This window comes from Schistocerca cancellata, chromosome 7, assembly GCF_023864275.1.
Source record: "Schistocerca cancellata isolate TAMUIC-IGC-003103 chromosome 7, iqSchCanc2.1, whole genome shotgun sequence".
NCBI classification, from domain to species: domain Eukaryota; kingdom Metazoa; phylum Arthropoda; class Insecta; order Orthoptera; family Acrididae; genus Schistocerca; species Schistocerca cancellata.
In genome coordinates, this window is record NC_064632.1 from 273,557,807 (window position 1) to 273,583,279 (window position 25,473).

The 25,473-nt window shown below is 43.0% G+C and overlaps 1 protein-coding gene across 1 annotated transcript in view; it reads left to right on the top strand.

Annotated features, from left to right (window-relative positions):
* Positions 1-25,473, top strand: part of LOC126092730 (lipase 3-like) — a 326,223-nt gene that overhangs the window by 297,093 nt on the left and 3,657 nt on the right. Inside the window, exon 7 of the mRNA XM_049908455.1 lies at positions 9,703-9,845. Within this exon, the coding sequence (XP_049764412.1) occupies positions 9,703-9,845 (143 nt within the window). The remainder of the gene's footprint in view (positions 1-9,702; positions 9,846-25,473) is intronic.

The following is a 25,473-nucleotide window of genomic DNA, read 5'->3' on the forward strand; positions in this document are numbered from 1 at the left end:
AAATTTCCAGTTGGTATGACGAATGGCAACTTACCCTAAATGTGGAAGAATGTACGTTAAAGCGGATGAGTAGAAAGATGAAACCTGTAATGTTCGGATACATTGTTGCTAGTGTCCTGCTTGATACAGTCTAGTCGTTTAAATAACTGGCCATAACGTTGCAAAGTTATATGAGGTGGAACGAGCATGTGAGAACTGTGGTAGGGAAGGCGACTGGTCGACTTCGGTTTATTGGGACAATTTAAGGAAAGAGTGGTTCACCTCGAAAGGAGACCGCATATAGGACGATGGCGCGAACCATTCTTGCGTACTGCTCGAGTCTTTGGGATCCGTACCACTTCGGATTGAACGAAGACATCGAAGCAATTCAGAGGCGCGCAGCTAGATTTGTTACCGGTAGGTTCGTACAATACGTAAGTGTTACGGATATGATTCGGGAACTCAAATTAGAATCCTTGGAGGGAAGGCGATGTTCCTTTCGAGAAATACTATTTAGAAAATTTAGAGAACCGGCATCTGAAGCTGATTGCCGAACGGTTCTACTGCCACCAACATACATCGCGCGTATGGACCACGAAGATAAGATACGACGAATTAGGGCTCTTACGGAGACATACAGACAGCCGTTTTTAACTCGCTCTGTTTGCGAGAGGAACAGAAAAGGAAATGACAAGTAGTGGTACAGGTAACGCACCGTACGGCGGCTTACGCAGTATCTTTGTAGATATAGATGTAGATATCTGGGAACGTACTCCGTACGCTCGTAGCTTCGTTAACAGTCTGCAGTGTGGCACAGTGTGACACGCTCTCCAATAATCTACGATTAAGCAATCTGCCTTATGCTCTTCATCCATGGTTAGCAGAAAATATCATGCGAGAAAAGTGCACGTTGAGTTTCGCATGAGCGAGACTTTCTAAATCCGTACTGATTTGTAGAAAGTAGCTTTCCATCGCAATGAAATTTCAAATTCAGAATAAATTCAAGAATACTCTGAAAGCTGTATTCTACAGCTTTCAAGGCACGAATTCAAAATTTTCGTATTGTCTATTTGGCTGATGGTTCTGGAAAAACTTGTACGACAATTCTCGTGTTGAGGCCAAAGGAAAAAAATCCCAACTTACAGGCTTTAATATTTGTTTGGTTACAGTCATTTATTTTAGACACTATTGATCACGTTGCCCATAAAACTATACAATAATTACTAAGCTTTCTTTCCTAAATATAATGCCCGATTTCTTGTGAGCTGTGTTTCCATATCGCCACGCGGGAGTAGCCGAGCGGTCTAGGGCGCTACAGTCATGGACTGTGAGGCTGGTCCCGGCGGAGGTTCGAGTCCTCCCTCGGGCATGGGTGTGTGTGTTTGTCCTTAGGATAATTTAGGTTAACTAGTGTGTAAGCTTACGGACTGATGACCTTAGCAGTTAACTCCCATAAGATTTCACACACATTTAAACGTTTTTTTCCATATCCTCGTTGCCGACATCATCTTACCGTAGTGACACAAATAAGGCACGTAAGTGTCTTGAGACTATATTGTTGTATGTATTTTCGGTGAACTGCAAATCAAATGGTTCAAATGGCTCTGAGCACTATGGGACTCAACATCTTAGGTCATAAGTCCCCTAGAACTTAGAACTACTTAAACCTAACTAACCTAAGGACATCACACACACCCATGCCCGAGGCAGGATTCGAACCTGCGAACGTAGCAGTCCCGTGGTTCCGGACTGCAGCGCCAGAACCGCTAGACCACCGCGGCCGGCAACTGCAAATCATTTGCACTTTTACAATATATTTGATAAACTGATTTATTTTCTTGGTATTAGCACAAATTAATCATTATAGGTCTAGTTCGCTAACGACACTTCAATTCTGTCAGAGACAGCAAAGGACTTGGAAGAGCAGTTGAACGGAATGGGCAGTGTCTTGAAAGGAGGATATAAGATGAACATCACAAAAGCAAAACGAGGATAATGGAATGTAGTCGAATTAAGTCGGGTGATGGTGAGGGAATTAGATTAGGAAATGAGACACTTAAAGTAGTAAAGGAGTTCTGCTATTTGGGCAGCAAAATAACTGATGATGGTCGAAGTAGAGAGGATATACAGTAAAATGTAGACTGGCAATGGCAAGGAAAGCGTTTCTGAAGAATAGAAATTTGTTCACATCGTGTACAGACTTAGGCGTCAGGAAGTAGTTTCTAAAAGTATTTGTATGGAGTGCAGCCATGTATGGAAGTGAAACATGGACGACAAATAGTTTGGACTAGAAGAGAATAGAAGCTTTCGAAATGCGGTGCTACAGAAGAATGCTGAAGATTGGATGGGTAGATCACATAACAAGTGAGTATGTATTGAATAGAATTGGGGAGAAGAGGAGTTTGTGGCACAACTTGAGTAGAAGAAGGGATCGGTTGGTAGGACATGTTCTAAGGCATCAAGGGATCACCAATTTAGTATTGGAGGGCAGAATGGAGTGTAAAAATCATAGAGGGAGACCAGGAAATGAATACACTAAGCTGATTCAGAAGGATGTAGGTTGCAGTAGTGAAACGTCCCCTTCGAAAAAGATTGTGGGTCGCCATATGAAACGTCCGCTTTGAAAAATTTCTGAATTACTGTGCCGATAAACGTCTTACACTATTTGCTTTTCAAACAGCTGAGCAAAACTGAACGTACTCAAACATTCACTAAAGTGGCACACAATATTTTTAGCGCAACGCAATCTGACTTTCAAAAATCCCTACAAAAGAATGGCCCTGACTAACATTAACCTATACGTTTCACAAATCACTTACCTCACAAAAATCTTCATTACTCGAACTACTGCAATACAGTGAGCGCCACTACTGCCAGCTAAATAAAAGATTCAAACTACGGAAGGCACTAACTACTGATAGGCATAATTAGCTAATGAAAGACTTTAATAGAGAACAAACAATGTATTTACCTCAATAGTGTTCAAAAGTCATAATGTATATAGCAGTTCATGATATCCAGTATTGCAAATTTCAAAACTCCGCCATCTCTCTCCTCACATCCACCACTGCTGGCGGCTCACCTCCAACTGCGCAACGCTACGCGCTGTTCACATCCAGCTTCCCAACACTACAATGGCAGACAACAATGCAAACTAGCCACAGACTGCACACAGCACAGCCAGTGATTTTCATACAGAGCGCTACGTAACGTTGCCAATAAGAAAACATAAACAGCCTACTTACATAGCCCCCATGCTCCCCACAAAAAATTTTACAAATTGTTTTGGACAGTGGCCAATAATGATTTGATAAAATGTTTCATAATTACAATAACAAAGATATCAAATGCACACACTTATTGATACAATGTTGGTCAAAAGCTAAAATTCACAGTCCATAAAGACAGTCCTGATCATTCATCACAGTAAAATTGCAGTTTTTTTCTCAAAGTCTGAACAACAAAAGAAAATGCACACGGAAGTAGTGGATTTCCATGCAGTCTTAAAGAAGTAGTGTTGTCCTTCCAACAGAAAGACAGTGCTGACTCTCGACATGCAGACAGGTAATGGGCCACAACAGATTAAACCCACAGCAGAGTCATTCGAAGTTTTGAAGAATATTGGTAGGTAGGTCATCACAGAGCAGACCTCTGTAGTCCTGGTATAGATTGTGGGTCGCCATATGAAACGTCCGCTTTGAAAAATTTCTGAATTACTGTGCTGATAAACCTCTTACACTATTTGCTTTTCAAACAGCTGAGCAAAACTGAACGTACTCAAACATTCACTAAAGTGACACACAATATTTTTAGCGCAACGCAATCTGACTTTCAAAAATCCCTACAAAAGAATGGCCCTGACTAACATTAACCTATACGTTTCACAAATCACTTACCTCACAAAAATCTTCATTACTCGAACTACTGCAATACAGCGAGCGCCACTACTGCCAGCTAAATAAAAGATTCAAACTACGGAAGGCACTAACTACTGATAGGCATAATTAGCTAATGAAAGACTTTAATAGAGAACAAACAATGTATTTACCTCAATAGTGTTCAAAAGCCATAATGTATATAGCAGTTCATGATATCCAGTATTGCAAATTTCAAAACTCCGCCATCTCTCTCCTCACATCCACCACTGCTGGCGGCTCACCTCCAACTGCGCAACGCTACGCGCTGTTCACATCCAGCTTCCCAACACTACAATGGCAGACAACAATGCAAACTAGCCACAGACAGCACACAGCACAACCAGTGATTTTCATACAGAGCACTACGTAACGTTGCCAATAAGAAAACATAAACAGCCTACTTACAGTAGGTACTGGGAGACGAAGAAGGTTGCACAGGATAGAGTAGCATGGAGAGATGCATCAAACCAGTCTCAGGACTGAAGACCACAACAACAACAACAGGTCTAGTTCACGTAAAAATTATTGTTGAAAAAGTCGACCCGGTGTTAGACGGATAAAGTGCAAGAACCCTAGCATAAAAACTGATGGTATACGAGGTGACTATCGGAAACCTCTGTAAAATGCAGAAAATGAGCACGTATATACCAACAAGACATCTGATGGTTATGTGAGGGTGAGAAACCGTTACAAATCGGGATAGAAAAGGGAAGGTGATATAAAAGATATATAAAATCCCTTCACGTAGTTAGTGTTTGAAAGAGCAGTGAATTACCTCATATCAAGGAAAGTAGCAGGCGTCTGTATTGTGGACCTGTGGGAGGTAATGGCGCAGAATGGTGTTTGAAGAACCGAAAAAAAATCTCTGTAACTAATGACTTAACGTAAGATCCCCAGAAATACGAATTAATGTAAGATTTCCAGAAAAGTAGTACCATCGCGCAGTAAAAGAAAGTAGGAGGGAATGAATAAGCAAACTATCGAATGATTAGTCTGCTAAAGTCTGGAACCACACGCCCACTGCCGTCGCAGGTTCGAATCCTGCCTCAGGCATGGATATGTGTGATGTCCTTAGGTTAGTTAGGTTTAAGTAATTCTAAGTTCTAGGGGACTGATGACCTCAGAAGTTAAGTCCCATAGTGCTCAGAGCCATTTGGACCATTTTTTTTATCAGTCTACCACTTACCCGTTTTCCCTAAGTAAATTTCGTAGGAAGAGCCGGCAAAAATTTACGTGTCGTTGTTCGTAATGGAAACACTTTTTGTCTTCGTGTAGTACGTGGTACGTACAATACGCCAATTTGTAACCAACAGAAGCAGTGAAGGGCACTGGCTCATAAAGTAATTATAAAGCGTGCTCGATCTGCATTTTCTTTCATCAGACTAGCATCACGCGCGGAAAATGTGATGGCTGCAAATTCCGATGTACGTCATCATCAAATGTATTTCTGAAATGAGTGACATGAGTGGGAAAATATTTCGGCAGCGTACTCGCACGTCAAATGAGATGACAGACGCCCCTATCACCACTGTTTGAATTCGTGTCGATTCCGAAGCGCGAGGAGCTACGGGCGCGTGTGGGTGTTTTTTCGGAGAACGTGATAATAAGTTCGGGGTTTCACTGAGCGACGTCAGAATACCTCGTGCGCACGCCACCTGTCGTTGGCATCAAATATTTTCATCTGCGGCTGAATAATTGAAAGGCCGATGTTGTCGCTCCGTACAACACCTGAGCGCTGCGTCCCGCCCCTGCACGAATGCTTCCTGTTCAGAGCGAACACTGACGTGCTGCGACACCCGCCCTCTCCGCCCGTGCTGGTTCTCTGTCTTCCAGTCTTTCCAGTGGTACTTAATTATTCCTTTGATTTCTGTTATCTTCCGATTCTAATTCGCAGAGACTGTATGCAGATATCAATTTCAAAACTGTTTATCCGTTTTACATGTTGCGTATAAACTCAAGAACAACAAAATTTGGTTCACCTGCTTAATATCGTGTAGGGCTCCCGCGAACACGCAGAGTTGCATGGAGTGTGAAGTAGTGCTGGAGGAAACTGACATCATGAATGCTGCAGGGCTGTCCTTAAACCCGTAGGAGTACGAAGGGGTTGAGATCTCTTCTGGACAGTACTTTGCAAGTTATCCCACATATGCTCAATAATGTTCGTGTCTGGGGAGTTCAGTGGGCAGCGGAAGTGTTTAACCCCTGACGAGTGTTCCTGGAGCCACTCTGTAGCAATTCTGAACGTGTGGCGTGACGCATTGTCCTGCTGGAATTGCCCAAGCAATGGATGCAGGTGATCAGACTGGATGCTTCTGTACGTATCACCTGTCGGAGCCGTACCTAGTCGTATCATGGGTCTCATATCACTCCAACTGCACACGCCGCACACCATTACAGAGCCTTCACCTGCATGAACAGTCCCCTGCTGACATGCAGGATCCATGGATTCATGAGACTGTCTCCATACTCGTACACGTCCATCCGCTCGATACAATTTGAAACGAGACTTCTCCGACGAGGCTAAGTATTTCCAGTCATCAATCGGCCAATTTCGATGCTGACGGGCCCAGACGAGACTTAAAGCTTTGTTTCGTGCAGTCATCAAGGGTACACGAGTAGGCCTTCTGCTCCGAAAACCTATATCGATGATGTTTCGTTGAATGTTTCGCACGCTAACACTTCTTGATGGCCCATCACTGAAATTTGCAGCAATTTGCGAAACGGTTGCAGTTCTGTCACGTTGAATGATTCTCTTCAATCTCCGTTCTTGCAGGATCTTTTTTCGGTCGCAGCGATCTCGGAGATTTGATATTTTACTGGATTCCTGATATTCACAGCACACTCGTGAATAGGTCGTACGGGAAAATCCTCACTTCGTCGCTATCTCGGAGATGCTGTATCCCATCGCTCGTGCGCTGAATACAAGACCACGTTCGAACTCACTTAAATCTTGATAACCTGCCATTGTAGCAGCAGTAACCGATCTGTCAACTGCGCCAGACGCTTGTTGTCTTATATAGGCATTGCCGACCGCAGCGTCGTATTCTGCCTTTTTACATATCTGTGTATTTGAATTCGCATGCCCATACCAGCTTCTTTCGCTCTGCAATGTATATGTTGCATATACTGTAGTTCAGCCTATGTGATGTTTGACGGTCGAACAAGTGAGGTAGTAACTGAGGTGGTGCAGTGGTCTGACAGCGAATTCGGTTTATGGGGAGCTTCGCGTTACTGTACTTTAATTTTCTACCTGTTATATCAGAGTGACTTCAATGCCGCATCTGCATAATAAGCGGTATCTGTTCGGTGTTGCGCTCATAGTTTAGCTCAGTGGTCAGAAGGAGGAAGTGTAAGTGAACACTGTGAGAAGCAAGCCTTGCGGATAAATCGCTTTGACATGACATTAAAATTCCAAGATTCTCAGTTGGTTGGTTGGTCGATTTGGGGGAGGGGACCAAGCAGCGTAGTCATTGGTCATTTCAGGTTAGGGATCGATGGGGAAGGAAGTCGGCCGTGCCCTTTCAAAGGAACCATCTCTGCATTTGCCTGAAGCGATTTAGGGAAATCACGGAAAACCTAAATCAGGATGGCCGGACGCGGGTTTGAGCTGTCATCTTCCCGACTGCGAGTTCTGTGTGCTAACCACTGCGCCACCTCGGTCGGTATTAACAGATGCAACATGCTAAAAATATTTCAAAAGCAATACTGCGATCCATGCAGAGTGCAAAGCCTGATCATAACAATTTTTTATTTATATAGAAATTGAATAATAGGAGGGGTTTGGTCAACTACCCCTAAACGGTGTAAAAAACGAAAGAAACCAATAAAGACTTTAATTTACTACATTCGCAAAGTAAATTATTTCACTGATAAAATTTGCACAGACTTCAACTATTCCCCAATGTCTTTACTCAATAAACATGTTTCTGGCCTCGACAAAGGTACGAGTATTACTCTTAATGTATGCACACACAAATCTGACAAAATCCCTCCCGTGCGCAAGCAAGAAACAACTACGTGCAACAAAAAGGCAAATTACTAAAAATCCTCTAATACCCAACTCTCCTCCGGCACTGCAAGCACGATAACGAGAGGCTGCGATCTGTCATGTCGCACGGCTTCTCACCACCGCACCCTGCGTCCCACCACTTCCGACTCCTCTCAACAACTACTGTTCGCACGATGCTATTCGTGATAATAACATCTCAGGCTCAGAGGTTATGTTTGCACATCACAGCAGAATCATTGGTCAACTTTGCAAAGAAGTGTTAACGTCCAAGTTGCAATGTTACAACACTCTCAGTGTCTTAAGGCTACGTTTATTTCGGAATACAGCGAGTAAGTTATAATTTACACACTGATAAACTGCCTTTGTTTGATTTATTTATCATTCCGGAAGTACGCCAATAGCATGGCCACCTATATCCTCCGAGTCGAAAGTGTTGGATATTTTTTGTGTGGAGACATTTAAATGTGTCGGTTTATTCCAGCTGTGCTGAAGGCGCTGTCCAACTCTGGGTACGCGTTGTAGGTGGCTGTCAGTGGGTTCGGAAAGCTCCTGGGAGTATTTGAACATCGGTGACGAGACCTGCTGAAGGCTGCCTTCACATTACCAGAGGCCGCGTGGAACACCTGTCGCAACATACGCGTCCTCAAGCGCATATCTGCAGTCTGGATATCCGGGGACTCTGTTATAAGGTGTTTATGATCTCGGTCGTCACACGTCGCATCGGGGAAACCGTTGGTTTCTGGACCTATGTTTGTGACGATTATTACTCGTTTTATTGTCCTCTTTACTTCCCTCTCGTTTGTACCAATAGCAGACACCCTACATATCAGTTGTTCCAACTTGTACTCTGAGACACAAAATGTATTTAACCATAAGTCAAATTAGAACGAATCAAGACAACCTAGCAAGGAGAATTTTTGATTTTTTAAAAGAAAATAATTGTATTTGGAAATTTCCTCAATATACGTGCCTGTTTTAAGAAAATCGGAAAAATATTTATGTCATTCTACCACTCTGGAACTGTCGTCTTGAATTTGTATCACATAGAAGTCGAAAACTACACAGCTATCAATTCCATATACTGCATGATAGGAAGAGGATGAAATATAATGAACAATTCTGAACCACTTGCAAACATGTGAATGTATTAACACACTAAAATAGGCCGAAGGAGACTGAGATGGTTAAGAAACTTACGCTGCGATCAGAAAGTCTGCTTTTGAGGACATTGCTGCAGTGTATGTGCGACCCAACACGACTCCGATGCGGGTATATAAGCACCGACATGTAGGCAAGGGGTTTGTGTGGGCTTAGAACGCTAACTTTTTGGGTAAAAACAAAAGTCAGGGTCGCAATAACATTTGTTTATTGCGATCGGTTTCGGCTTATGCTAAAGCCATCCTCAGAATACACGGTGAACGATTGTGGTATCACGTGAGAAATGGGGAGCCGACAGCACCATCCATAGGAGGCAAAAAAAAATCTGAGGATGGCTTTAACATAAGCCGAAACCGGTCATACTAAACAAATATTAATCCAGTCTCTTGTTTTTAACCAAGGTATAGTACCAGATCGCTGCGCTCCACGGACATTATTGTCTACATTTATGGAAACTTTATGATTGCCACTTATCATTGCCTAATAGACACTTAAAACGTTTCGGGTGCCTCTTGTGAGCAGCCCCAGGACTGAAATCTGTGGCACCCGTTTACAGAGGACTGTTACATTTTCCACAGAGCGCACGCTCGTCTTCGGCATCAGCGCTGTGCGCTAACGTGGTGTTTCGTGTGCCCACAGGTCGCTTCAGCATGTTCGACCACGGCGCCGATGAGAACCAGAGGGTGTACGGCAGCGCGCAGCCCCCGGAGTACCCCTTGCACAGGGTGGCGGCGCACACCGCCGTCTTCTACGGGGACAGCGACCCCTTCACCACCGCAGAGGTGAGCTCCGCAACAGCTGTAGGACTCCGTGAGGGAGGTGACTGTGCCACTAAATAACTCGAAAACTCTTGTACTCTTTTCACCAACTGCGACATGGTCGCGTATACAAACAGTGATCCAATACTGTCAAATGTTTTTTTATTCCGGTCTTTGATCACAATATCAATTCTTTGACGATGACCGGTTTAAGTCCGTAATGACCATCCTCAGATCTTTTTTACACCATGTCCTAAAGTAATAAGGCCATTATGGCTCTTGTTCCGTGCCACGTCACCGAACATTACCGACTGTAAAATATACACAATATGATAAAATAGTATTCGGGTGACATCATGTAATAAGGAATTGACCACTAGAGGTCTCGTGAGGCGGAACCACGCGTTTCTCCAGAGAAAGAGCAACAACAGGTGGGCCGGTTAAAAGAGCTCACTGACTTAGGGAGCTCACTGTAGTCTGATTAAAATTACTTGCAGAATGAAAATTTCACTCTGCAGGAGAGTATGCGCTGATATGAAACTCCGTATAAGATTAAAACTGTGTGACGGAGGGAGACTCGAACGCGGTACCTTTGCCGGTCAAGTGCTCTACCATCTGCGCTACACAAACACGACGCGCTACCCCTCCTCACAGCTTCAGTTGGTAGAGCACTTGTCCGGGAAAGGCAAAGGCCCCGAGCTCACTTCTCGGTCCGGCACACAGTTTTAATCTGACACGAAGTTTCTTACTTGCTAGTTGACACTTCACGGATTGGAGCTGGATTCTTCCAACCAGAGCGAACTATTCACCGTTTTCGAACTGCCACAACACGTGATGAGTTCACTTCTAGTTCCTTGTTCCGCTTCCTATCTTGATGTGTTTGGGTCCCGAATCCTTGGTCAGGTCCTTTTATTTCGCATTTCATCAGACATAATAATAATACCAAAAACAACACACTCACACAACGATCGTGACGAAATACGCGTCTTTCATAAACAGCATTAGCCAAACGCAACTGGATCCTTTCGCAGAAGATGCGATTCAGCGTCACATATTCAATTATTATCGTCACAGAGGCTGGCCTACAGCAGATAAACTTCATGCGACACTGCATCTACATCTACATCTACATTTATACTCCGCAAGCCACCCAACGGTGTGTGGCGGAGGGCACTTTACGTACCACTGTCATTACCTCCCTTTCCTGTTCCAGTCGCGTATGGTTCGCGGGAGGAACGATTGCCGAAAAGCTTCCGTGCGCGCTCGAATCTATCTAATTTTATATTCGTGATCTCCTCGGGAGGTATAAGTAGGGGGAAGTAATATATTCGATACCTCATCCACAAACGCACCCTCTCGAAACCTGGACAGCAAGCTACACCGCGCTGCAGAGCGCCTCTCTTGCAGAGTCTACCATTTGAGTTTGCTAAACATCTCCGTAACGCTATCACCCTTATCAAATAACCCTGTGACGAAACGTGCCGCTCTTCTTTGAATCTTGTCTATCTCCTCTGTCAACCCGACCTGGTACGGATCCCACACTGACGAGCAATACTCAAGTATAGGTCGAACAAGTGTTTTGTAAGCCACCTCCTTTGTTGATGGACTACATTTTCTAAGGACTCTCCCAATGAATGTCAACCTGGCACCCGCCTTACCAACAATTAATTTTATATGATCATTCCACTTCAAATCGTTCCGCACGCATACTCCCAGATCTTTTACAGAAGTAACTGCTACCAGTGTTTGTTCCGCTATCATATAATCATACAATAAAGGATCCTTCTTTCTATGCATGAGGCTGAAATTTCTAAGCCAGCAGATCATTGTTGAGAGGTTTTGTAGAGGAATAAATAAAACGCCGTTACGGCAAGTAGAGGTGTAGCCCGTGGTGCGTAAGTTACAGTCCTGACGCGCAGAAAGTCGTAGATTCGAATCCGCACAGGAAATAATTTTTTAAATTTTTAATCCTTTGTCACGTCATTGTCATTATTCCACTTCACATCACTTTGCAACTTTACGCCAAGATATTTAATCTAGCATCTACATCTACGTATATACTCCGCTAGCGACCAAGCGGTGTATGGCAGAGGGCACAATTCGCTCCAAAGTCATACTCCCCCCCCCCCCCCCCCCCCCGCTCCCGTCTGTTCCACTCACGGATCGCGAGAGGGAAAAACGACTGTCTGAACGCCTCAGTACAAGCTCTAATTTCCCTTACCTTTGAATGGTGATCATTGCACGATTTGAAAGTTGGTGGTAATAATATATGCTCTATATGCTTGGCGAAGATCGGATTTCGGAATTTAGTGAGCAGCCCCTTCCGTTTAGCGCGTCGTCTATCTGCAAGTGTGTCCCACTTCAAACTTTCTATGAGATTTGTAAAGGTCTCTCTATGGCAAAATGTACCAATCACGAATCTTGCCGCTCTTCTTTGGACCTTCTCAATCTCTTGAATCAGGTAAGGTCCCATACAGACGAACAATACTCTAATACTGCACGAACTAACGTATTGTAAGCAATTTCCGTTGCTGAAGAACACCATCGCTTCAGGATTCTACCAATAAACGGCAATCTAGAGTTCGCCTTGCCCGTTACTTGTGTAATGTGATCATTCCATTTGAGATCATTTCGAAGAGTCACACCTAGACACTTGACGGATGTCAATACCACCATCAGATCGTTTATGTAAATCGTAGAAAGCATTGGACCTATTACGCTGCCCTGGGGCACACCTGAAGTTACGCTTGCTTCTGTTGAAGTTTAAAATTTCGGCCTTCTGTTTATCGTCATCCGTTACATTACCTGTACTGTCAGCAAGAGAACGTACTGAATTATTTGTTGCATTCATTCCATGTAGGCTTTCACGGCCGGCGTCTTTATCAGTAAACTCTTCCGGGCTAAGTTGCCGTGGTCGATCTGTAGAACTACTTCTCCCTGACGTTTCGTTCTCAACTACGGAGAACATCTTCCGAGGTGAGTCGACGACGGGTTGCAAGGAGCTGGGGCCGCCGCTTATATAGAGATCGTAGGGGGCGCCACCACACGTCACGTGGCGTCGATGTGCAGCTATCTCTGGCTATCGTCTGTTCTCTCGATTGCAGGCAATCGATTGCCACGTGATTGATGCAACGTTGACCGCCATATCTTATCCAATTTTAATCCTTCTTCTTTACGATTAAAATTGTATTGATGTTTGTGGATTTCAATTGCCTCTCTATACATACGTGTACAATAGTGCGACGTCCTCGCTAGCACGCTTCTTTCACCAAATTTTATTTCGTGATCTCCACCCTTAACCCTTTGTTGCATTCATAATTTTACTTACGCCCATAATTTTTTGGGGCTATTTTTAGAATCTGCAGATAAAATATTGCTTTTAATTTTGTTAAAAGAATCTCTCATTGACCTTTTGAGAGCTGCTTTCATTTCACATAATTTCTGTTTGTTAGCGGGGCAGTGACTACGTTTAAAACGACTGTGCATTGTGTCAAGCAGCCCACTGCCAACGCCTTAACGTTACGTGGTAGTTTATCTTACTCATTCCCATCAACTTAACTTTTTCTACATTTAGAATGATCTGCCATTAATCGCATCAACTGTAGATTGTGTCTGTCATCCACTATCCTCCTAGTGAATTAGCGAAGACACTTCCCTGTACAACACAGCATCATCAGCAATTAGTAACGGCTGTCCACCCTGTCCGTCACATCATTTACGTATACAGAAAGTAACAGCAGTCCTGTCACACTTCCCTTTAACATTCTTGACGATACCCTCCTCACTGATGAACACTTGCCGTCGAGGACACCATACTGGTATTATTCCTTAAAAAGTCTCTATGCCACTCACATATCTGTGAACTTATTCCATATGCTCGAATCTTCGTCAACATCTGGACTGGGCCACCGAGTCCAACACATTCCGGAAATCTAGGAATACGCAGTCATTCTTAAATAGACCATAGAGGTGTCCACTGACTACCATGGACCAGCTTATCTTTGTTTTATGTACTTATAGAATGCTCCTGATACGATTTAGTTAACAGATATCGTAAACCTGTACTAAAACCGGAGCATTCCTTACAACTTAACAAAAACAACTGAAACCTTTTTTCCAGCAAATACATCCTGGCGAAAATTGGTGCCAGAATAATTAGATGTATAGCAGTTAATAGTAGTAGTTGTCAAAGTCACTGTATAAGCACGCTACTTTTTAGTGTACTCATGGACGAGGTCATAGAGAACATATAGGCTGTCAGCGGTTTTTGCAGTATTGGCGTCGTTTCTAAAAATCTTATAGTTTTTGATGTTTTGGGTCTTATCTCAGCTGTGTATGTCATAACTGGTATCACTACTGTTTCGTACAGTCTTGTCTTTGCGTCTTTCCCAATATATTTTCCCAAATTGTATCATTTAAGACCCTGGCACGTTACTTTTGCTGCTTGTTTTCTATTTGCAGCTTTCCACTGCTGGACAATATGATACTAGGGCATTTAAATGTCATTACCCGCTGAATAGTCTTCTATCCGCTTTCAGTTTGCATCTAATTGGTTCCAAAGAACGTACATTCGGTATTCTGAGTGGATATGACCATATTTAGGAGTCCGGCAGCCACGTCAAATTAATGTAAAAGTTTTCTATTCTCTATCAGAACTGCATCGTTAGCATAACAAACTTGACACCAATGCACTTTCACATGTTTATTCGAGCATTGGACCTGTCACATTTCGATGGTACACAGAAATTGCTTCGCCTTTTCATACAACATAGTCTAAGAAGACGTTTCTATTGCAATGAGGTGATTACAGGAAGTGCATGAAACGTCTCCTGTGTATAAATAACTTGACAACGATGCACTTTTCCATGTTCATTCCAGACCACCACCTGTCTTATTTACGATGGACACAGAAATTGCTTCGTCGTTTCATAATACAGGATCTAAGCCGAGGATTGTAGGAAAGACACTGGCAGATAGAGAGAGAAGTGACAGCGTTAGAAAAGGATGTAAAATGGTCTCCATCAATGAGTGGGTGCATAAGAGAAAACATGAATGGAATAAACACGTAGGTTGAATTGTTAAACGAAAGATTATGAAAATCTTAGGAAATAAATTACTAGCTGGTAAAAGAAATATAGGCCCTCCAAGGAAAAGATGGAGTGACAACCTCAGCGTAGGTTACGGGGTACTTAAGAATACAGGCTAAGAAGAAAGGAAAAAGAAGAACAAATATTTGGGAAGATATTTACTGTTGTGTACTGGGATACGTAGTTATACGCCTGGACACAGGTCATAGTCCTTCGGCCGACGTCGCAGATATCAACCGTCCGTGTACCAACATCACTTCTCTGTGACCCGTTGCTTTACAGATTGTCCGTTTCCCGATTGCTTAAATAAATATCGTGTGATTCCCAGATTTCTAATATCCTTTTAATTTGATGTTTGAGTGTCAGTTTCACACTTTATGTAACCAATAAGATGATCATTTGTCCCTACTTGGTTTCTGTGGTACCAGACAACCCCCCCCCCCCTTCCGCGCACCTCATCACCATCCCACTTTCACTAATCCCGGGCTGTGGTCTATGAACAGTGCCCATGAACAAACTGTCACCAGCGAGGATTTGTTCATGTGCTGGCTGTCCACAGTTTCTACCCACATCCGATCCAACAACTGTGGAGTTTCCGTGCTGATAGGTTCAGTAAGTTCTTGAAGATTGCGCATTTCAGTGGCATAAACACATTCATTCATGTAACACGTAAACTAAATAACTGATTGATGTGGTGTCTAGAGAAATTAGTACACAGAGCAGGGATTCGTCTCGCGCGAACCACCTTCCTAGAAAAGCTTTTTAGTGCTGTGGTTTTCTTTACTGCGAAATAAGTGATGCAGTGGTTAGTTGACGCATCAGCCCGCACCACATATCAAGCTGGTGACAATTTTGTAGGTGTTCCCGATATCACGTTGATGTTCTACAGCTCATATTAGAGAATTATGGTTGGCAACTGGTCCCAAGTGTCACTTGTACCACAGTGTATTTTCTTTCACCCAGGAAACGTGGTTCAACATGTAAATCGCTGGGGTTAATCTGTTAGCAGCAGCCTCTGTATTATCTGATTTGTATGGAGACAGCCATGGAATGAAGAAATAAATGGGAGAACAACAAGAAATAAAATAAAATAAAAGCATTTTGTACGAAGCCATCGACACGTTTAAAATCGCTAATCATATAAGCATCTCACTAACTATTCTTTTTCAGATATACAGTTTCTTGTGTACTATTCCCAGGTAAAATACAATTTGCGACCACAACAGGTTTTGAAGCATCAAATACACGAGAAGTTGCAAAAGCGACAGAATCGATTAACTGTTGCTTGACACGAATAGTGATTTACAATGGTGATCTGCATCGCAGACCACAAAACATCGCCGGCTGACAAAATACGTAGAAAGATAAAAAATTTTGGCAGTGGTGATACCGCTTATGCTCTTGCTTTAATGCGTTTTAGGTAAGGGTGTGGAAAATTATTCGCCATTTCGTAAATTACATCAGCGACCTCTCGCAGCCACTGAGGTGAGAAACGCAGATGAAACAACCGTTTATGTTGCGGTTTCCACTCGCGGTGTTGGCAAATGAGAAAAACGCGGAATTTTAATTACTGCAGTGTTATAAAAATACTGCATTTTTCGCTTCTCCGTGTTTAGCGCGCTTGCAAATTACCGTCGTTTGCGGTTTTCTGTTTACTGAATTGTAGCGTTAACGGGTTCGACCAGACACTCTGCGAAAGCGAGCAAGTTGCAGTCGAAAAGGCGTTGCTAAACAAGGCTCTCGCTACACGGAAAGCGGTATTTGCACACATCGTTCCACACATCACAACACTGCAGTATTCTATGTATCTAAGTTCAAAATAAATACGTAATACTTGTTGTCAGTCTCATTAATTTACACTCCTTATCTCAAATTTCATTATTTTACTTCGCGGGGTGCTTCCACTACCGACTATGTAGTACGTAATGCAGGTCTCTTCGGCTGATCGATGATTAATTTTACTACTGACTCTAGCATTTTGTGCGCTTTTCCGCTATTTCCTTCGTTCTCATTTCTATAACGTTGATCATCGTCCTTTGTCAAACTGATTGACACCCATGGTTGGGGGAAGATTATACAGTTCAACTAAAAATCTCTGAATTCGAATAGGAAGTGGCCAGTCAAGAACAGAGGTATGAGTTTACTGTTTTAGAACAACTGGTACTCAGTGACTAAATAATAGTTAGTTGTGATTGTATCAACAGGACTACCAGTCACGAAACGCTTGGGGCCGTATTTCCAGTTTAAAGGAAATTTTATGGGTGTTTTTTTAGGATTTACTCTTAGGGGAACACTCTTCCAATCACGAGTGTTTCAGAGGGCTTCTCCTTCCAGCTTTTACAGTCTGGGACAAACTTTTGACATAAAAGAAGATATTCAGTTGCAATGCAAAAAATTTTCATGAAACGTGGATGAACAACTCAGACGTATGTGTACAATGGACTTCCAACGTGCACGGGCTCACATAGACATGAACTAAAACTATTTTCTAGAGCTTCTGGTCTCAGAAGTATTTAAACGTTCACGAGTTTTCGGACGAGCGTTCCTCATCCATTATCCAGTGACGACAAAAGCCCAAGAATATTCGCGCGAAAGCTCGTGGATAATAAACCACATGACGTGGCTGAAGCGTTCCTCGTCCATTGTGAGGCGTCAGCTTGACAGTAGCCGAGGAGTACTGGTCTGGAAGCTCGCAGATAATAAACCACTTGATTCAGCTGGAAGCTCGAGGAAATTTTATTAGCTTCAGGTCTTCTACACTGTCTCATAGAGACTACGTAAAACTGAACTCCGACAGTCTTTCATTCTTTTGATCATTATCTGTCAACGGCCCCAGTTTCAGCCCCAGCCTAAGGCATCAGAGGAGAGCAACACCGGGCAATAGGGACGAGTACTTCAGCAGCTCTTAGGGCACTGTTCTCCACCAACCTCCAAGGATCACTGATCGACCCCACTACAGACAGAAAATTTGTCGTTCATACGGCAGTAACACTAAACAGTATGCCTTACCTTTATGTATTAGGGATGACCCTTCAGTTGTATTTGTGGGACTTGCTTTTATTGCAGTAGATTTCAGTATGATACATTACAATACGAGTAATGACTTTGCCATCACTAGTGCACTTTACGTTTCAACTACTTTGGTTGGTTGCTACATTTCTGTTTCGTGGTTTAATCGGGTACTACCCCGTGTAAGTGACACATTATGCGTTGTTCCACCTGAACTATTTGTGTCAGTGACACAAGAGGACTACAGCACACCTCCTATTGTTAATGTGGCTCAGTTTGGGTGTAGCCCCTATTGAATAATACCAAATGCATCTAACCACAACATGCACTTTCACTGTTCTTGGCTGTTAATGCATCTATTTAAGTTGCCTGATTTTAGTGAAATAAATATTAATATTTTGTAGTATACGCACTGGCCACAGCTATTGTCTTTTGCCGAGGTCTTAACACCTTGCTGGTCACACGCAAATATGAAACCTGAAATTGTTTTAGTTAAACTGCATAAATGTATCACAAATTTTAAAAAGAGCTATAATACACTCCTGGAAATGGAAAAAAGAACACATTGACACCGGTGTGTCAGACCCACCATACTTGCTCCGGACACTGCGAGAGGGCTGTACAAGCAATGATCACACGCACGGCACAGCGGACACACCAGGAACCGCGGTGTTGGCCGTCGAATGGCGCTAGCTGCGCAGCATTTGTGCACCGCCGCCGTCAGTGTCAGCCAGTTTGCCGTGGCATACGGAGCTCCATCGCAGTCTTTAACACTGGTAGCATGCCGCGACAGCGTGGACGTGAACCGTATGTGCAGTTGACGGACTTTGAGCGAGGGCGTATAGTGGGCATGCGGGTGGCCGGGTGGACGTACCGCCGAATTGCTCAACACGTGGGGCGTGAGGTCTGCACAGTACATCGATGTTGTCGCCAGTGGTCGGCGGAAGGTGCACGTGCCCGTCGACCTGGGACCGGACCGCAGCGACGCACGGATGCACGCCAAGACCGTAGGATCCTACGCAGTGCCGTAGGGGACCGCACCGCCACTTCCCAGCAAATTAGGGACACTGTTGCTCCTGGGGTATCGGCGAGGACCATTCGCAACCGTCTCCATGAAGCTGGGCTACGGTCCCGCACACCGTTAGGCCGTCTTCCGCTCACGCCCCAACATCGTGCAGCCCGCCTCCAGTGGTGTCGCGACAGGCGTGAATGGAGGGACGAATGGAGACGTGTCGTCTTCAGCGATGAGAGTCGCTTCTGCCTTGGTGCCAATGATGGTCGTATGCGTGTTTGGCGCCGTGCAGGTGAGCGCCACAATCAGGACTGCATACGACCGAGGCACACAGGGCCAACACCCGGCATCATGGTGTGGGGAGCGATCTCCTACACTGGCCGTACACCACTGGTGATCGTCTAGGGGACACTGAATAGTGCACGGTACATCCAAACCGTCATCGAACCCATCGTTCTACCATTCCTAGACCGGCAAGGGAACTTGCTGTTCCAACAGGACAATGCACGTCCGCATGTATCCCGTGCCACCCAACGTGCTCTAGAAGGTGTAAGTCAACTACCCTAGCCACCAAGATCTCCGGATCTGTCCCCCATTGAGCATGTTTGGGACTGGATGAAGCGTCGTCTCACGCGGTCTGCACGTCCAGCACGAACGCTGGTCCAACTGAGGCGCCAGGTGGAAATGGCATGGCAAGCCGTTCCACAGGACTACATCCAGCATCTCTACGATCGTCTCCATGGGAGAATAGCAGCCTGCATTGCTGCGAAAGGTGGATATACACTGTACTAGTGCCGACATTGTGCATGCTCTGTTGCCTGTGTCTATGTGCCTGTGGTTCTGTCAGTGTGATCATGTGATGTATCTGACCCCAGGAATGTGTCAATAAAGTTTCCCCTTCCTGGGACAATGAATTCACGGTGTTCTTATTTCAATTTCCAGGAGTGTAGTTTGCTACACCGTATACAATTATGACAAAGATGTGTTTAATGTAATCAGGCTCATGAAGATGGCGTAATGGATAATCGAAAACGATTGCAAATAAAAAATATAAATGCAGCTGAAGGTATCATCCCTACTGCATAAACATATAGTAATAACTGACATCCTTAGTACATAAAAATGTAGCAACAGCTCTGATCCCCACTACATGAAGATATAGTAACGGTTATCAACCTCCCTACACAAAGATGCAGAAACAACTGTCACTACTACACATAAAGTTATAATAACAGCTGTCATCCCATGATCCACCAGACGGTGGATATTAGTTTTTATTTATTGCAGTCATAAAACAAGTGTGTCCAAGTACATTTAAAATTCTCTAGATAGTGGCTTACACTTTTTTTTAAATTCTAGTGATGCAATATTAAGATATCAAATTACACAATAAATCTTAGTAATAAGCGTTTATGTAGAGAAAAGTAAATAGTTAGGAAGAAATAACACGAAAGTAAGTAATGAAATAATCAAAAGAGATGATGTTACTTTTTATGTAAATTTCTTCAGGTTACTACCGTTTGTGGCTACCTAGCTACATCTTCGGGTTTTGCCTACGCTGCATAGGAAAATGGCCTACCTTTCAGCCATCTGTAATTGATTGTCCAGTTATACTAGATTTGCTTGCGTGGTTACCTTCCGCAGTAGAATAACCAAGGAAGATGATTTACAAATAAAAACGAAATGCGTCTATTGTAATTCTCTTTAATTAAATTGCAGTAAACTCAAGACGGAAAACAATTAATAACTGAATTGTCCAGTTGTTTAGTGACTGAAAAAAACCTCAAATTATCTCGATTATCATTATTAATAACTAGTTTATTGATATTAGAAATGAATTAAAACTAAGTTACTATTGAATATGCTGCTGTTAACAGATACCACACAATACTCCACTGATCACGCAGTGTTTTTCTCTTCCTCAGAATCAGCACCATGTTGCCCTTTCGTACCTCCTCATCATTCACGTCTTTCCTCCCACTCTTTTCCTCTCTTCTGTTGCCACTTCTCACACCTATATTTGTGTTTCCAATAGTAGTTCTGAACTCGTTTAATTTTTTTCCAGATATATTGTTCTTGACTATGTTATATAACTGGAATGTGTCAGCATTCATAATTAGGTATACTATTTAGTGCACTTTGAGATTTGTCGATGACATTGCAATTTTGGCAGAGGCAGTAAAGGAGTTGGAAGAGCAGTTGAACGGAAAGGACAGAATCTTGAAAGGAGGATATAAAATGAACATAAACAAAAGCAAAACGAGGATAATGGAATGTAGTCGACTTAAATCAGGTGATGCTGAGGGAATTAGTTTAGGAAATGAGACAAAGTAGTAAAGGAGTTTTGTTATTTGGGAAGCAAAATAACTGATGATGGTAGAAGTAGGGTGGATACAAAACGTTGACTGGCAATGACAAGAAAAGTGTTTCTGAAGAAGAGAAATTTGTTAACGTCGAGTATAGTTTTATGTGTCAGGAAGTCCTTTCTAAAAGTACTTGTATGGAGTGTAGCAATGTATGGAAGTGAAACATGGACGATAAATAGTTTAGACAAAAAAGAGGTTAGAAGCTTTTGAAACGTGGTACTACAGAAGAATGCTGAAGATTAGATGGGTAGATCACGTAACTAATGAAGAGGTGCTGAACGGAATTGGGGAGAAGAGAAATTTGTGGTAAAACCCGACTAAAAGGAGGGATCGGTTGGTAGGACACATCCTGAGACATCAAGGGATCGCCAATTTAGTACTGGAGGGAAGCACGTGGGGTAAAAGTCGTAGAGGGAGACCAAGGTATTAATACAGCAAGCAGATTCAGAAGGATGTAGGTTGCAGTAGTTACTCTCTCACAGGAGAGAGTAGCACGGAGAGCTGCTTCAAACCAGTCTTCAGACTGAAGACCACAGTGACAACATTTACCTTTGACGGGGCCCATGTCTTCTAGCAGCCACTTGGAGAGGGCATGTGAACACCAAACTCTCAAAGGATCCTAAATCACCAGAGTCACACAATGCTGACGCTGTCTTTCCTGTACTGTGTAAATAGCGGGGTAATGGCCTTGCCCTGTCATAAAGTGAAGCATGCCTCCATTGAAGCCGATATAATTCATTTTTAGTCTCTCACTCTTATGTTCCGAAACAGACTGCATACCTGACGTCCTGCATTTTTTGCTGTACTCCCGCTGCCATTCATCAAGTACCCAGTCCCGAAGATCTAACTTATTAGTTATTCTGAAATCCGTAATTTATTGTACTTTATCTACGATATGCCGCCGCAGTGAATATCCTGCAACAAGATATCGTACAGTGATATCAGCGGGACTTGTTCCCAGAATGATGAGAAGGGCCTCTGTCGTCCGTATAGCACCTTATGCTCCCGTCGTCCTTCGTAGAGACGTCTTAGTCTGGCTCTTTGTCTTGATGGACATATTCGATTGACCAATACGCTGTGGACTCTTCAGGAAAAGTGTCTATTACATATTAGTGATAGTAAAAGATATTTCCAGTTTCCAGGCTGTTTCCGAATTTCCGTGAATTTAAGGTAGAGGGCATCGTATATTAAGGCGAAACATTATGAAGCTCTTCCACTTTTATTACACTATACGTTCGTATGCAAATGACACCCTGTTTGCTTAGACCAGCACCCTTAATTTTTTTGGTATTGCCTTATTACACGGCATTGGCCGGTTGTATCATCCCGTCTCCATAACCAACGCCACCAGAACTCCTAGATACTGAATGCCTTCGGGACTGTCATCAAAGTGCAACTCAAAAAAGTGTATTTTGACACTAATGTCAGTTCTTTTCGATTAGTTATATGCTTCACTCCCTATCCATACATAGTCACATTCCCGGGGGTGAAATGTAAACGGGACTGCCACCATTTAGCATAGCGATACCGAAGACCTTGGATTCGACACCAGACTTTGTCATTAATAATTATATTCAAACGTCTACGTCTTCCCACTCAACCGTCCCTTATAGCTGTGATTGGGGTCTCTACCTAGATAATAAGCCATTTGTGTAATACGTTTGGTTGATATATCTCCAGCGCTTCCAGTTTTATAAGTACTTATCACCGCCTTCCTACTCCTAGCCTCAGCACTACACCCAGAAGTACTAGAAATGTCACAGCAACATAGCGTCTTTTCCAGATCATTATCATTTGTCTACCGAGTTTGCTTCCAATTACTACAAGTCTGCTTGCAATTACTACAAGGATTTCCAAGCTGTGTATTAAGTCAATTTTTCCTATTATCAGCCACACCTCTAGGGATTATTTCCAACCAGGACTGTCACCAAGCATTCCTTTACTTTCGTGTGTCACTCTTCTCAAACCAGCAACTAACTCCTAATCAATGTCTAACCCCGGCCAAGATTTTTTATTATAATTTTGAGGTAGTAGGTCATATACCTATGAAGTTTGCCTAGTGTGACGTCTGACATTCCAGGGTCATATCTTAGGTGTCACCACTTTCTCTGTACCAAATTCCACCAAAATGTAACAGATCTACTAAGGAGACTGCCTACTCTACGGTTGTCCGTCCTCTTTTAGAATACTTCTGCGCGGTGTGGGATCCTTACCCAGATAGGGCTGACGGAGGACATCGAAGAAGTCCAAAGAAGGGCATCACATTTTGTATTATCGCGAAATATGGGAGGGAGTGTCACAGAAATGATACAGGATTTGGGCTGGACATCATTAAAAGAAAGGCGTTTTTCGTTGCGACGGAATCTTCTCACGAAATTCCAATCACTAGCTTTCTCCTCCGAATGCGAACATATTCCGCACTGCATTGATAATGACCTGACACAGGTCGAAATATGATCTGCGTTGTAACTATAAATGTCATATTAAAGCAACTTAATTCTACGACTGATTGCTGCTCTATCTAACCCAATATAGGTGTTCGTTCTTTCCGCGCGCTATACGAGATTGGAATAATAGAGAATTGTGGTGGTTCGATGAACCCTCTTCCAGGCACTTAAATGTGATTTGCGGAGTATCTATGTAGATGTAGATACAGATGGCTGTCTTACACCGAAGGTATTTTTTCCTTGTAGTAAGTTGTACGCTTCCTACATACGACTGAAATTTCTGCAAGTGTTTCGGAGCTATCCCTACATGCCACTCTCATATTGTATCCTCATCGCAATAGCTACTAGTCCTAAGGGTATCCTAGACCTAGATTTTTCAGTGTCATATTCTCGTACATACCATGTTTGCTTGAAATTACCCCGAGTTATGTTTACATATCACTACCTTTTGTAAAAACAAAGCTAGTGCTGATGGTTTCTGTAACAAGAACCACCTGAAGCCAAACCCACACCAATCTCATATTTTGCGTTTTCCACCAACGGAATAGACAGACAGGAAGAAAGCTGAAAGCGATTTGAGAAGCTGGTCGCGGCATAATTGGCCAGTAAGTGGAAATGCATTTATAGTGGGAGGGTGTGTGTGAGAATAGTGATAAATAAAGAATGGCAAAGGATGCTATTCCAAAGTAAAATATGCTAACTTACATTAAAACACTTTTAAGGCAACAAGTACATTATCGTATGAGCAGTAATAAAGTTAATGTGTGAACACGCTGTGATAAACGTATGTGACTATGAGTGACATTAGTGTATGAGTCATCGTACAGTAAAAAATATGCAGTAACGAGAGTGGGTAAAATCAGTGCTTTCAGAAAGTAGGAAACGGGAGAAACGAAGACGTACACACAAAGAATGTATACTGACAAACACTGGTCATAGGGGTCAACATATTTCATAATGTACACAATGATGTGCGCTGACAGCATAGGATCACTTCATTATTTACCATTTTTCCAATCTGAAATTTTAGTAAATACTAGTTTTTATTCTCTTGGATTTGTTTTATGTAATATGTGATATTCCACCACCTTTGTGGGGATCTAGTCTCCGTATGAAGCTTAATTTTAACATGTGAGTTTCCGAGTTTGTAGTTACTGTTTTTACATTGTCTGCAGGTTACAAGTATTTATGAAGAAGACGGGATCGCATCCGTCGAAACCTCGCTCAGAGGTTGAATATAACCACCTTGGCTGCTTTGTATTCATTCAATTATCTCTAACCGTTGCTAAAGAGCAGTCATATTCAAAATAAGAACAGTCATATTCAAAATAATTGAAAATTTACTTGCCACCTCAAAGTCTGATAAAATCCTGAGTTTTTGATAACTGCCCCATCATTATCATCAAGGGTTAGATCTGACTGCCGTGCGACTGGCGTGGCTCCCATTGGCGTAGTTCCATCTCCACTCACCCACCACCTGCCTGGTTTTCCTGGTGTTCGCGCTCTCTACTCCCTGTCAATCGGCGTGCAGCTCATAACATGACCTGACATTTTATTTGATTGGTTTTGTTTTGGATTTTAACATTTCATCTATTCTTACTTACCTGACAAGCCCTGACCATAGGGGCCAGCATATTTTGTAATGTATACAATGATGTGCGCTGACATATTTTCATTGGACAAATGTCAAATTGATTCGTTATTTGGTGTTTTTCCGATGCGAAATTTGAG